Source organism: Physeter macrocephalus, chromosome 5, assembly GCF_002837175.3.
Source record: "Physeter macrocephalus isolate SW-GA chromosome 5, ASM283717v5, whole genome shotgun sequence".
NCBI classification, from domain to species: Eukaryota; Metazoa; Chordata; class Mammalia; order Artiodactyla; family Physeteridae; genus Physeter; species Physeter macrocephalus.
The window spans coordinates 20110667-20125631 of NC_041218.1; the positions used below are offsets into that span (position 1 = coordinate 20110667).

Consider the following 14965-nt stretch of genomic DNA (forward strand, 5'->3'; position numbering starts at 1 on the left):
ATAGCACATGGAACTCTGCTCAATATTCTGTAACAACTAATTGGGAAAAGAATTTGAAAAAGAATAGATAGGTGTACATGTATAACTGAATCACCTTGTTGTACACCTGAAACTAACACAACATTGTTAATCAACTATACTCCAATATAAATAAAATGTTAAAAAAAAAAAAAAAGAAGCTATCATCAATTAATTTAAGTCTTACAAGAAAGTATGTAGATCTGGGACCAGTACTACCTTCCAAGGCAATGAATTGTATATTTTAGTTAACAAATGGTATAATAAGCCCCATATGTAAAAAAGTAATTCATTTGTTCTAAAAATATTTTAGTAAAGCTGCAAGGGATTATATTCTAGTTGAGGAATAGTGGAATTTCTTCCATATGTCCCTGGTTCATCCTATTCATACTCTTCAGTATTTAATAGTTGGGTGTATTTAGAGCATGTTCTCACTGATACATGTAATCAAAAGTAGAGATTTAATCAAATGGAATCATAATCACTGAAGTTAAATTTACTTGCTTCCCGCTTGCTTTGATTCAAATTAGCTACTCATCTAAATTACATCGAGGCCCTTCCTGATTCCAAGCATGTCCAGGTGCTACACGCAGTGCTTGGGAATGGCTACAAGAAGCCACAAGGACAAATGCTTGACCTTGCTTCAAAGCTGCTCTTAAATGATTTCTCTGTAAAATAAAATGACCAATTCCACCAAATCCTACATTTCAGATACTTAGGTGAAGAGTAACTAAAAGAGAAAGAAGAGATGAAAGGAAATGCTACTTATTTGAAAAAGAAATACATGCCTGACTCTAGCCACAGATATAAAGAAATCATGAGAAATATTTATTTCTCTTTCCATAAACACTGTACTTTTACCACAAAACTAAACTTGGGGCTTGAACCTTTTGACTGTCTCACAGATAAAACCACTTTGTATGACTGGCCTATTACAACAGTATGCCCTCATTTCAAGTTCTGGACTCTGAATTTTTAAAGTACATTTCTCTAACTTTTAGAGCAATAATTCAATGTATCTCTACAAATCTAAAGCCTGCAGAGACTGAGAAATCGGTGGGGGGGAGTGGGGAGTTTTAGGAAATGAGGCAAATACCAATTATGAAGAAAAACATGACTATAAAGTGGATGATTCAATGTTAGAATTATTCAGCAAGTATTCATCTAACACTGACAATCAATTACATGACAGACACTTCGGAGGCAGAAACAAAAAGGGTATACAGTCCATTACAATACAATGTAATAAGTGTTACGACTATTTAAAAGTAGCATGGCCACTCCTTCAGATTCCAGATCAAAAATATAAAGACTAGAAGAAAGTTTGGGAAATTTTATTTGTAATCTAAGAGTGAAGAAGACCTAAGTTCTGACATAAAACCCAGATGCTTTAAAAGAAAACATTGATAAATACAACCTCATAAAAATAAAAACAATGTATACATGATCAGACATCATAAACAAAGTCAAAAGAGAAAGAAGCTGGAGGGAAATTAGAATATAAATCCCAAAGAACTAATTTTCTTGATATATAAAAAGTTCCTGTAAATCAATAGAAAGACAAACATACTGGAAAAATAGGTGTTCACTATTTTTCAGGAAGGAAATAAAACATTATTTGACCACTGTACTATTGAAATCTCAACTTTTAAACAAGTCGGCTTTTAGGATAGGATAATGAACCATCCTGTACCTATCACCCTGATTCAATAAGTATCATTTATCACTAATCTTGTTTTAGCTATATCTACACTCACCCTCAACCCAGATTATTTTGAAGTAATATATCCATATAAAACATAGATATCATAACAATGAATTACTTTTTACACAAATAAGAAGTTTAACCTCACTCAAATTTTCTCTAAAAAATACAAATCAAAACCACCTTGGAAATACCATTTTTCACCGATCAGACTGACAAAGATAAAAACATTTTGATAATACAATCTGTTTACTAGAGACTACAGGAACTCTCAAACATTATTGATGACATGAAAACTTGGTATTATCTCTAAGAAAAACACACTTGGCAATAATTATCAAAATCTAATAAACCACAAAAATCTTATCAACCAGCAAAGAACTCTGAAAATGGCACATCAAGAATTGGACGCTCTCCTTCTCACATCTTATATGTCAATGTCAAAGTAACTGCACAACTAGAAGAATAACTAGCAGGTGCTATCAAATGAATGGAGCTTGATAACTACAACTTGTATAAAACAACAGTAAAAGCTGCCTTACTTTATTATTTAAAATACACACACACACATCACCCCCCCAGACACAAGACACACCCTAATGCCTACCTACCCAGACCAGATTAGATCCCCATGGTTATATGCTTTCATGGCACATTTTGCTTTTCCTCTGCAGCACTTATCACAGTTTGTAATAATACACTTATCTAAGGGTTCTCTTATTAATGCCTTTCCTCCCCTCTAGACTTTAAACTCCATAAGGACAGGGATCATGTTGTATTTGTGTGGCATTTGAGCCCAGTTCTTGGTCCATGACTGATGTTCAATATAAGTGGAATTCATTCTTTCATTCAAAATATATTTATTATGGGTCTGGTGGCTCTGTGCCTACGTTCTGGAGATATGGTGCCGAACAAGGAAAACTAGTTCTCTCTTCTCTTGAAGCTTCCAAATTCTAGGAGTAGTCAGAAAATAACCAAACACACAAACACACACACACATTCACACACACATACACACCATAAAAAGTAACTTAATGAACATGATCCAGTTGATCTGCAAACACGTATTATGTTTTTCCACACTAATACCCGCAATCAGCATTTCCATTTGTAATGATTTCTTTTGATTAAAATAACTTGAGTAATACTTTAATTCTTAAATAATGAATTTATTTTTCACTATAACTTAATAACAGTTGCAAAATAAAGGGCGGGGGCCTATAACCTTACTATCCAAACACAACTACTTATAGCATTAAAGCATATTTCTCTCCCGTTTCTTCCATGAATTTTTCCTCAGTATAACAGTGAGCACAGAATATGCAGTGTTCTCTCCTTTTTATATCAGATGCTTAATCTTCCCTCATTCATAATAGAGATCAAGGAACATCACAAAATGTTCTCCTTCCAAAAAGGGAAAAGGTCTCCCTGGCAGCCCTTGTCCACTCATTCAATCCTTTCTGCCCTCTTCCAGACCAACAGTCTTACCAAAGTGGAGCGGGCCTCCAGCACCTCCCCAGTCTGCTTTCACTTTTAAACAGGACCATTTTCAAATAAGTAACTGTTACACACACACCAATCCTTCTCTTTTCCCCCATTCTTCTCTCTCCCATATCCTTGACAAGGTATCACACCTTTGAGAAGATTTTGTTCCATGCATTTTTCATGCTTTTCTTATTTGCTAAATAGTAAAGGACTTCCTACAGCTTTTTTGAACAAAAATGAAAACGCTCGTGAGCTAGATTTTGGGAAAGAACCAATAGCTAGGCAGCAGGAGTTGCAGAAACTGGTTATGAGCTGCACAGGCTGCAGACCACACAAGCCATCTGATATTGAAGACATTGCCTGCCTTTCTGAGGAAATTATGGGTAGCAGGTGGTTCTGGGAGATTTAAAAAGCCCATGTTACCCGAATGTTTATCAACTTGGCAACAATAGTAGTTGAATATTTTCCTTTCATAGTAAACAAAGGTTTATAGACACTAGATAATGAATGAACAGGAAGACAAACTATTTCTCCTATAAATAGACAATAGGTTGGGGGATCAAGAATAAAATAAAATAATAAGTGGGTGAGCAAAGTGATTTTTGAAAACTGTCTGTGAAAGTATTCTGGCTCTGCAGGAAGTGAAAGCAAAACAGAGTTCACTAGTCTGGTTCCTACTACTTTTCTAGCAAAATAGCACGCAACATTAATTCTCTTTACATTAAGACAAATGAAAACAGGCCTGCAATGCATCACAACCAGAATATATTTAAGAAGATGATGCTGAACAATGAGACTTTTAGGGAAAGTTACAATTCTGGTGCCTAGCCTCAGAGTAGCATTTATATGCTAACGATTTCGAATAGGTTATTTCATTGGGGCGGGGGGTGTAGTGAGGGAGAGAATCATTTTGTGGAAGAAGGATTCATGGTTCTTTTTGCCTATGCTCCAACTTCCTTTAAGGAAAACAGGCTCTTACACCTTTAACATAAGGTTTCTTGAATGGTAAAAGATAATATTAATAATAATGTAAAGTATTATGACTTTACTTCTCTCTAAAATAACGTCACTCACACCTCCCAGTACAGTTTAACACAAGGTATCATGCAAGCTTCAAGGATAATCTGACAACATCCTTTCTAAACTTCTAAACCTCTAGAAGCAACAATGCAATCACTTTTTTTTTTTTTTTTTTTGTGGTATGCGGGCCTCACACTGTTGTGGCCTCTCCCGTTGCGGAGCACAGGCTCCGGACGCGCAGGCTCAGCGGCCATGGCTCACGGGCCCAGCCGCTCCGCGGCATGTGGGATCCTCCCGGACCGGGGCGCGAACCCGGTTCCCCTGCATCGGCAGGCGGACGCGCAACCACTGCGCCACCAGGGAAGCCCCAACAATGCAATCACTTTTGAATGAAGTTTCCCAGGTAATTAATTCTTGAGGAGTTTTAAAGCATTTGTTGGCACACAGCTACTATAGACTAGCTCCAAATTATCAGCCATTTGGAACACCAACCCAAGAATTTAATCTTTGATTTTCAAAAAGAGTGGCTCCAAATATTTCCTTACTCTGTACTATTTTATCTAATAATAAGGAGTTTTGGCCCAAAATTTCAGATTTGTACATTTTATAAAATGGGATCATGTTATAGGCATGAAATCAAGACAAATAGCTTGTTCACTTGCCAGTGTCCAATATATCCTACCTACAAAAGCCTTTAAAATACTGACAAAAAACGAAACTTAAAGAGGGAAAAATACCCTCCTGGCTGACTCATTCTTCATAGAGAAACATTTATTATTTACTGGGGCAGTATGCTGAATTTCCACTTCTGTTGCTGTAATTTCCACTCGTGAATTTTGTAAGGTGCCGAAGGAACAGAAGAGGAAGAGGTCAAAATCCTAGGAAAGACACACTGCTGTTAAGGGGACTGTAATGAGAACTACAGAACAGTTATTGATCCGTGCCCTTTTCGTTTTATTTCCAATATATACTATAGTCATGCTATTTCCCTATGAAAGTTCACTGTATTCATCTAGGGACTTGCAGCAACTGGGCAAACAGCACATCAGAATTCTGAAGTGTTCATTAGTAAGGAGGCAAAAGGTCTACATGAAAATCCAGGCACCAGGCAAAGAAAGAAGAAAAGCACAGTTCCATTTAGAACCATTCCCAGCTTCTCTGGATCACAGTGTGAGTGATCAACGAACATGAAAGTTGAGAAAGGAACCAAGAATAAATAAACTTATGTATTCACACACACACACAAATGCACGTAATGGTACCTACTGGCACTGCTCTACCAAGCTCTAACCATATAACCTCATCTAACATGAGCAACCCTGTAAGACAGGTATTGTTTTCCTCAGTTACAGAGCTGAAATTCAAAGTCAGGTCTGCTCAGCTCCAAAACCCATGCTCCTCAAAACATGTGCTTTGAAATACTCTGTGGCGTTAAGAGGGGTGGAGAATGTTTTCTTCACCAATCGTACTTCTGAATGAAGTTTACAAGGGAATTAATTTTTTAAGACTTCTAAAATATAATTAAGATCACTATTATTTAGAAAAACAAAAGAATATAGAAAATGTAAACAGAATAAATTTCTTCAAAATTTTCAAGTGGGGAACTCCATACTAAGCTATTATTATTTCTCCTTAAATTTATCTTCTTTAAAAAAAAAAAAAAATTTAAGTCCTAAGTACAAACAGTAGAATTTCCTTCACGACGTGTCAACGAGATTATGAACTCTGTCTAACACACACTATCTCACACCTCCCAGGAACACACATTATTTGAGCAACTCAGAAGAAATGCCCTACTTTGCCCTCTGTTCTCAGATAAAATTGTAGTTTCCATTGGCCTTTTCCCTTCAAACGATAAATTCCTGCCTTGCCCATATCTGGTGTACATGGAGGGTTGGGGAATAGAACAGAGAAAGGGAAGGAGGGAACAAAGATCCATGTAGAGTTAATCTTGGATTTTCTAGGAAAGCCTCAATTTGAAATATCTTCTCCCACCATCAGATGACATTAGACTAGTGTGCCCTAAGCTCTGGTTTGGCAGACATGAGCTCCCAGTGTATCACAGTCAAGACAGAGTTAGGATCAGAGGACAATTTCAGTTTTCCCCTTATGAAACAAGAATTATGGAAACCAAACCTTATTAGTTGTTTTAAGTACATAAAGGAATTCCTGAGACTGATTTGCCTATTGGCAAATATCACTACACATTAAACAAGAAAGCATGGGACAGAGGAAATACCATGGACTTGCATTCAGCTGGAAAGCCAGCCACTTGTTCTGTGACCTTGAGCTAATTACTTCATCTCTGAACTCCAGTTTCCTTAACTATAAAATGTGGATACTAAGTAATCAGCTCAAAAAGTTATAGTGAGAATTAAATAATATACATAAGTTGCCTTGAATATAGTTAAGTGCTTAAGAAATACTCAATAACTGCTATACTCTTTCATTTGAGTGTGGACAACATGCTTTAAAACTTCTCAACTACCTCAAAAACCAGCTGAACTATGCCTCTTCAAGCTGTCTTCACCAATCTGAGTTTGTATGGGCCATAGTATACAAAGTTCAAGAAACAACATCAACCTAAGATATTTACTTACCCCACCCACCCTAGAAAAGCTACAGTAAATACAATTATCAAAAACACAAACCATGGGACTTCCCTGGTGGCACAGTGGTTAAGAATCCACCTGCCAATGCAGGGGACACAGGTTGGATCCCTGGTCCGGGAAGATCCCACATGCCGTGGAGCAGCTAAGCCCGTGCGCCACAACTACTGAGCCCACGTGCCACAACTACTGAGCCCACATGCCACAACTACTGAGCCCACACGCCACAACTACTGAAGCCCGTGCCTAGGGGCCATGGGATGCAACTCTAGGGCCCATGGGATGCAACTGCTGAGCCCACGTGCCTAGACCTCACACTCTGCAACAACAGAAGCCACCACAATGAGAAGCCCATGCACTGCAACAAAGAGTAGCCTCTGCTCGCCTAAACTAGAAAAAGCCTGCACACAGCAGTGAAGACCCAACGCAACCAAAAAAAAAAAATAGAAAACACACAAACCACAGCCCCACATACCTTGGTTGGTTCTCAGCCGTGAGGTTCTCTCCCCTCTGATAACCACTGTCAGCCACCTGGGTTGTAGACCTCTTCACAATTTGCTTCAGCTCCTGCTCCAAGCGTTCTTTGATCGCCTTAACTGTCTCTGGGATCTTCTTCAGTTTGGCCAGCCCCTTGATGAGGATGCCCATAAAAAGGGTGCTGTTCTCCTCTGGATCCAACTCCAAATCCTCCTTGATGTCCTGAAGGTTTATCTCCTTCACTGTAAAAAATTAATAAATAGCCACAGATTCTATCACCAAATCGAAAAACAGAACGGGTCTAAAAAAATGCCATCATTCCCTTAAAGGAATCAGAGAGGTTTTTCAATTAAGTTTGAAATTAAATTATACTTACACAGTAACTATCTAAGAATCACACACACAAAAAAAAACCAGTTACGTTCCTCATATTATACCCATCAATTAATAAGAGAGAGAAGCAATTAAAAGTAAGCAAATCTCCACAGAAATTTTTCCACAGACTACCATTTCTACAATGAGTCATTTATTAACACTGGTGACATTTATTAACATTCACTGTTTATAAAATGCCATACTTGACGCTGCAGGAGAATTCCAAAGAGCCAGACCATAGTCTAAAATTCCTATTTATTAGTTAGAGATAAGTAGCTTGATAAAAAGACATTATACATACATGTGGAAAAGAAAAGGTAAATAAGTTAAAATTATAACCAATGATAAGAGAGATGAAGAAAAACAAAGGAAAAATAATATGTACAAGTGAGACAAGACTGAGGAAAAGAGTAATGAAGAGTATTTCATAAATACAAAAGAACAACATTCTATTTTTCTTTAAAAACATGTCCACCAAAACATCATTATCTATTGAAGACAGGTCTTGCTAAACCAGGGAAGTTTTCTGAGTAGTATTATATGTCAAAAGTCTCTGCAGATGTTTAGACTACAGCTTTCATCCAAACCATCTGGTTTTGTAATGAAAGAAACAGCTTCTAACAGTGGTTCTTAACCCCTGTGGGAGTTGGGCAGAGGGCAGGACTGAGATCTGAGACTTCTGTCACCTACTGAAAACCATAGGCCTTTCCCTCAAACTAACGTGTATATACACAAAACTTCTCGTATGACTTCAGGGGTTTCCACAACTACCAAAAGAACTACAGGTTGAAAACCTCTGGCCCCAAAATAATTCTCTCATTTTACAAATGGCTGGATTAAGACAGACAAAAGCAAAAGTGAATACAAGCCTAAAGATGGACCCTAACAAAGCTGTCCCCATCCTCCCCTCTCCTCCACTCCTCTAAACAACTGAAAGGTTTTTCAAATGTGATATCCTGAAAGAACATATACATTCTTTACTAGATTCAAGCTCAACTATACTACACAAACCACTCCAAGTTGTTTAACACCACTGGAGTGTTTTGAAATCTACTTATTTAAGGAAGAATGAAAATATCCCAGTATATGGAATAAGTCCTCCTAACCACTGTATAAAGTCTCTGAAACCTCTACTTCAGATGACATGTAGGCTATTCTCAATCTCTTTTTTGCTCGCAACTCATAAAATGCACTTAAGTACGAACATTTAATGTTCATTTAATGACACCCATGATATAATTACTTACACAAATTTGTTCTGAAGTGAATAAGTCCTCTACAGATTTATGCATAATTCTGCTGCCTTACTTCAACTCACTAGACCCCTGAAACCCACAAAAGAGAAGCACACAGAGAATGACCAAATCCATATGGTTTCCTTCACAGTGTAGAGGGCATTTGATGACACCATATTTAATTTTAAATACCTTAATAGTAGCAAACTGGGCGTAGAACCAAGAAGGCTTAAAGCCTCTAAACTGACATGACAATTCTGAAGGCAAGTCGGAAAAAGTCATCGATATTTCCAGACGTGACATTCCAATAACACACATTTTAGTTACTGGTTTTCTTTTACACATGAAGAGCTAGACACCTCAGGCCACGGAATCACTCCATGCTGCAAAACCAACCTCAACAGCAGCAAAGTACTTAGCAGCCAGGGAGCCATCTAAATTCAGCATGGCAGAGGGGGAAAATGAAACAAAACTATAAGCAGAGCTTTAGGCAGGGAAGAAAGTAATAGGAATTTAGCTGGGACAAAAATGATCTTCACAAGAGCACATATGAATCACAGACAGGTCATATGCAAAGGGCCACCTAAACATCTCAGGCACCTGCTGCAAGAGTGCTTGGGTAATGAGGTACATGTAGTTGAAATCAATAAGCCCCTAGATTAAGTGCCTTACAGCTACTTATATGCACACTAATATGATAGCCTATTAAAAAATAACAAATAAGGTATGAACAATAAAATGTCACAGCCCCAAATGGCACATTTGTTTACAACCTTATCTTTCTGTCTGTCTCCCAAAATCTCCTAGAGCATAAACACTGAACAGAGCCAGTATTAATTAATTTATATTATCTATTTCACTTACACCAGCTGCAAATTAAAAGGCAATTTTAAAAAATAATATAGAGCTGAGGCTCGGGCTTCAGAGTTCAGATCCCAGGGAGAAGACTGGGGTTGGCTGCGTGAACACAGCCTGAAGGGGGCTAGTGCGCCACAGCTAACCGGGAGGGAGCCCGGGAAAAAGTCTGGAAGTGCCTAGGAGTCAAGACACCATTGTTGCAGGATGGGCCAGGAGAGGGGATTCAGAGCACCACCTAAACGAACTTCAGAGACGGGCTCAAGCCGCAGGTATCAGAGGGCACACCAGAGAAGGGCATGAAACACTAAGGCTGCGCGGCCACCAAGAAGCCTGCGTGCGAGCACAGGTCACTCTCCACACCTCCCCTCCCGGGAGCCTGTGCAGCCCGCCACTGCTACGGTCCCGTGATCCAGGGACAACTTCCCCGGGAGAACACATGGCACGCCTCAGGCCTCTGCAATGTCACACCGGCCTCTGCCGCCGCAGGCTCACCCCGCATTCCGTACCCCTCCCTCCCCCCAGCCTGAGTGAGCCAGAGCCCCAGAATCAGCCGCTCCTTTAACCCCGACCTGACTGGGTGGGGAACAGACGCCCTCAGGCGACCTACACGCAGAGGCGGGGCCAAATCCAAAGCTGAGCCCCAGGAGCTGTGCAAACAAAGAAGAGAAAGTGAAATTTCTCCCAGCAGCCTCAGGAGCAGCGGATTAAATCTCCACAATCAACTTGATGTACCCTGAGCATCTGTGGAAAACCTGAATAGACAACGAATCATCCCAAATTGAGGAGGTGGACTTTGGGAGCAACTGTAGACTTGGGGTTTGCTGTATGACACTGACTAGTTTCTGATTTTTATGTTTATCGTAGTATAGTATTTAGCACTTGTTACCATTGGTGGATTTGTTTATTGGTTTGGTTGCTCTATTTTCTATTACTTTTTTAATTTTAATAATATTTTATTTTTTATTTTAATAACTTATTTTATTTTTTTCCTATCTTTCCTTTTTTTTCCCTCCCTTTTCCTCTGAGCTCTGTGGCTGACAGGGTCTTCGTGCTCCAGCGGGCTGTAAGGCCTGAGCCTCTGAGGTGGGAGAGGCAAGTTCAGGACACTGGACCACCAGAGACCTCCTGGCCCCATGTAATATCAATAGGGGAGAGCTCTCTCAGAGATCTCCCTCTCAATGCTAAGATCCATCTCCACTCAATGACCAGCAAGCTACAGTGCTGGACACCCCATGCCAAACAACTAGCAAGACAGGAACACAAACCCACCCATTAGCAGACAGGCTGCCTAAAATCACAATAAGTTCACAGACACCCCAAAACACAGCACCTGACGCGGTCCTGCCCACCAGAAAGACAAGATCCAGCCTCATCCACCAGAACACAGGCACCAGTCCCCTCCACCAAGAAGCCTACACAGCCCAGTGAACCAACCTTAACCACGGGGGCAGACACCAAAAAATGGGAAATACAAACCTGCAGCCTGCGAAAAGGAGACCCCAAACACAGTAACTTAAGCAAAACAAGAAGACAGAAAAACACACACGAAATGACGGAGCAAGGTAAAAGCCAACCAGACCAAACAAATGAAGAGGAAATAGGCAGTCTACCTGAATAACAATTAAGAGTAATGACAATAGAAATGATTCAAAATCTTGGAACTAGAATGGAGAAACTACAAGAACCATTTAACAAGGACCTAGAAGAGCTAAAGAGCAAACAATGATGAACAACAGAATAAATTAAATTTAAAATTCTCTAGAAGGAATCAATAGCAGAATAACTGAGGTAGAAGTACGGATAACTGACCTGGAAGATAAAATAGTGGAAATAACTAATGCAGAGCAGAATAAAGAAAAAAGAATGAAAAGAATTGAGGACAGTCTCAGAGACCTCTGGGATTTAAAATGCACCAACACTTGAATTATAGGGATCCCAGAAGAAGAAAAGAAAAAGAAAAGGACTGAGAAAATATTTGAAGGGATTATAGTTGAAAACTCCCCCAATATGTGAAAGGAAATAGTCAATCAAGTCCAGGAAGCACAGAGCTCCATACAGGATAAATCCAAGGAGAAACACACCAAGACACATATTAATCAAGCTATCAAAAATTAAATACAAACAAAAAATATTAAAAGCAGCAAGGGAAAACAACACATAACATACAAGGGAATCCCTATAAGGCTAACAGCTGCTCTTTCAGCAGAAACTCTGCAAGCCAGAAGGGAGTGGCAGGATATATTTAAAGTGATGAAAGGGAAAAACCTACAACCAAGATTACTCTACCCAGCAAGAACCTCATTCAGATTCGACGGAGAAATTAAAACCTTTGCAGACAAGCAAAAGCTAAGAGAATTCAGCACCACCAAACCAGCTTTACAACAAATGCTAAAGGAACAAGGCATCAATCCAAGAAGACATAACAACTGCAAAATATTTATGCACCCAACATAGGAGCACCTCAATACACAAGGCAAATGCTAACAGCCATAAAAGGGGAAATTGACAGTAACACAATAATAGCAGGAGACTTAAACACCCCACTTTCACCAATGCACAGATCATCCAAATTGAAAATAAATAAGAAAACACAAGCTTAAATTACACATTAAACAAGATAGACTTAATTGATATTTATAGGACATTCCATCCAAAAATAACAGAACACACTTTCTTCTCAAGTGCTCATGGTACATTCTCCAGGAGAGATCATATCTTGGGTCACAAATCAAGCCTTGGTAAATTTAAGAAAATTGAAATCGTATCAACTATCTTTTCCAACCACAACGCTATGAGACTACATATCAATTACAGGATCACCTCACACCAGTTAGAAGGGGCATCATCAGAAAATCTACAAACAACAAATGCTGGAGAGGGTGTGGAGAAAAGGGAACCCTCTTGCACTGTTGGTGGGAATGTAAATTGATACAGCCACTATGGAGAACAGTATGGAGGTTCCTTAAAAAACTAAAAATAGAATTACCATATGATCCAGCAATCCCACTACTTACTGGGCATATACAACCATAATTCAAAAAGACAAAAAGACACATGCACCCCAATGTTCACTGCAGCACTATGTACAATAGCCAGGTCATGGAAGCAACCTAAATGCCCATCGACAGAGGAATGGATAAATAAGTTGTGGTACATATATACAATGGAATATTACTCAGCCATAGAAAGGAACAAAATTGAGGCATTTGTTGAGACGTGGATGGATCTAGAGACTGTCATACAGAGTGAAGTAAGTCAGAAAGAGAAAAACAAATATCGTATATTAACGCATGTATGTGGAACACAGAAAAATGGTACAGATGAACCGGTTTGCAGGGCAAAAGTTGAGACACAAATGTGGAGAACAAATGTATGGACACCAAGGAGGGAAAGCCACAGGGGGTGGGGATGGTCGTGTGCTGAATTGGGCAATTGGGAGTGACATGTATACACCGATGTGTATAAAATTGATGACTAATAAGAACCTGCTGTATAAGAAAATAAAATTTTTTTAAAAACTAATATTAAATTTCTTTGGGTTATTTGTATAGAAATATGTTAATATAAATGTTTCATACATTACATTAAATTCCTAAATATCTTATATGTTCTGGTATAATGTTATAAGTCATAATTCTAGTTATTACTTTTAAATGTATATTTCAGAGAAAACTAAATTTCCTTGTCAATTGCATTATTATGAACTTTCATCAAATCTTTAACCGTGGTCATTTTTAAGTCTTTTGTCATTTACAGACAGTTCAGGGTGTACTCTGATGCTTTTGCAAAAATGTTCCTATAAAAGGGTTTCATCTTCAAGGAATTCATGGAAAACACTGACAAGTACAGGTTTCTGATAACTGACTATACTGCTGAACTGAATGAATAAGCATTTTCAGAACTCTAATGGAAAACTGATGAATTCATAAAAGGGCTAACAAAAGATCAAGATGAAAAAAGATTAATTACATGGGACAGAGTGAACTGATGAGGATGATTATAATTTTTGTGACTTTCTGTTTGAATTTTTAAAAATGTGATAAAGAAACAAGTGTAACTTTAAAGATCTGCATAGTATTTCATAGTATATTTAACAATTTCCTCACTGTTGAACATTTAGTTTAATATTTGTTAGAGCAAACAACATTACCATATACACATATTTCTCTGCATTTCTGTTTATTCTTTATGATTGATTTCTAAAAGAGTGCCATTTTACTGAACTGTATTTACTTCCTACTGGAACATTGCATTTATTTATATTGTGAAAGTCATATTTTTCTGTCTATTCAAGTATGTATAATACCTAGTTTTGTTCATTGCAAAATAGACATAAATTCTTTCAATTCAAAAAAAACTAAAAAATACAAACACATGAATGATAAGGAATACACTACTAAATAACCAAGAGATCACTGAAAATCAAAGAAGAAATCAAAAATAACTAGAAACAAATGACAATGAAAACACGAAGACCCAATACCTATGGGATGCAGCAAAAGCAGTGCTAAGAGGGAAGTTTACAGCAATACAGTTCTACCTCAAGAAACAAGAAACATCTCAAATAAACAACCTAACTTTACACCTAAAGCGATTGGAGAAAGAAGAACAAAAGAAACCCAAAGTTAGCAGAAGGAAAACAAATCATAAAGATCAGATCAGAAATAAATGAAAAAGAAATGAAGGAAATGACAGCAAAGATCAAGTCACAAGCACTGAAATTGAAAATGATTAAAAATCTCCCAACAAACAAAATCCCAGGACCAGATGGCTTCACAGGCGAATTCTATCAAACATTTAGAGAAGAGCTAACACCGATCCTTCTCAAACTCTTCCAAAACATAGCAGAGGGAGGAACACTCCCAAACTCATTCTACGAGGCCACCATCACCCTGATACCAAAAACAGACAAAGATATCACAAAAAAAGAAAACTACAGGCCAGTATCACTGATGAACATAGATGCAAAAATCCTCCACAAAACACTAGCAAACAGAATCCAAGAGCAAATTAAAAGGATCATACACCATAATCAAGTGGGGTTTATCCCAGGAATGCAAGGATTCTTCAATATATGCAAATCAATTAATGTGATACAAAATATTAACAAACTGAAGGATAAAAACCATATGATAATCTCAATAGATGCAGAAAAAGCTTTCGACAAAATTCAACACCCATTT

The 14965-nt window shown here is 38.2% G+C and overlaps 1 protein-coding gene across 7 annotated transcripts in view; it reads right to left on the reverse strand.

Moving 5' to 3' along the window:
- The window catches only part of EXOC4 (exocyst complex component 4), an 869227-nt gene that overhangs the window by 760360 nt on the left and 93902 nt on the right, over window positions 1–14965 (reverse strand). For all 7 annotated transcript variants that reach the window (XM_024130229.2, XM_024130235.3, XM_028489724.2 and 4 more), the window contains exon 6: window positions 7313–7556. In XM_024130229.2, coding sequence (XP_023985997.1) covers window positions 7313–7556 — 244 coding nt within the window. The remainder of the gene's footprint in view (window positions 1–7312; window positions 7557–14965) is intronic.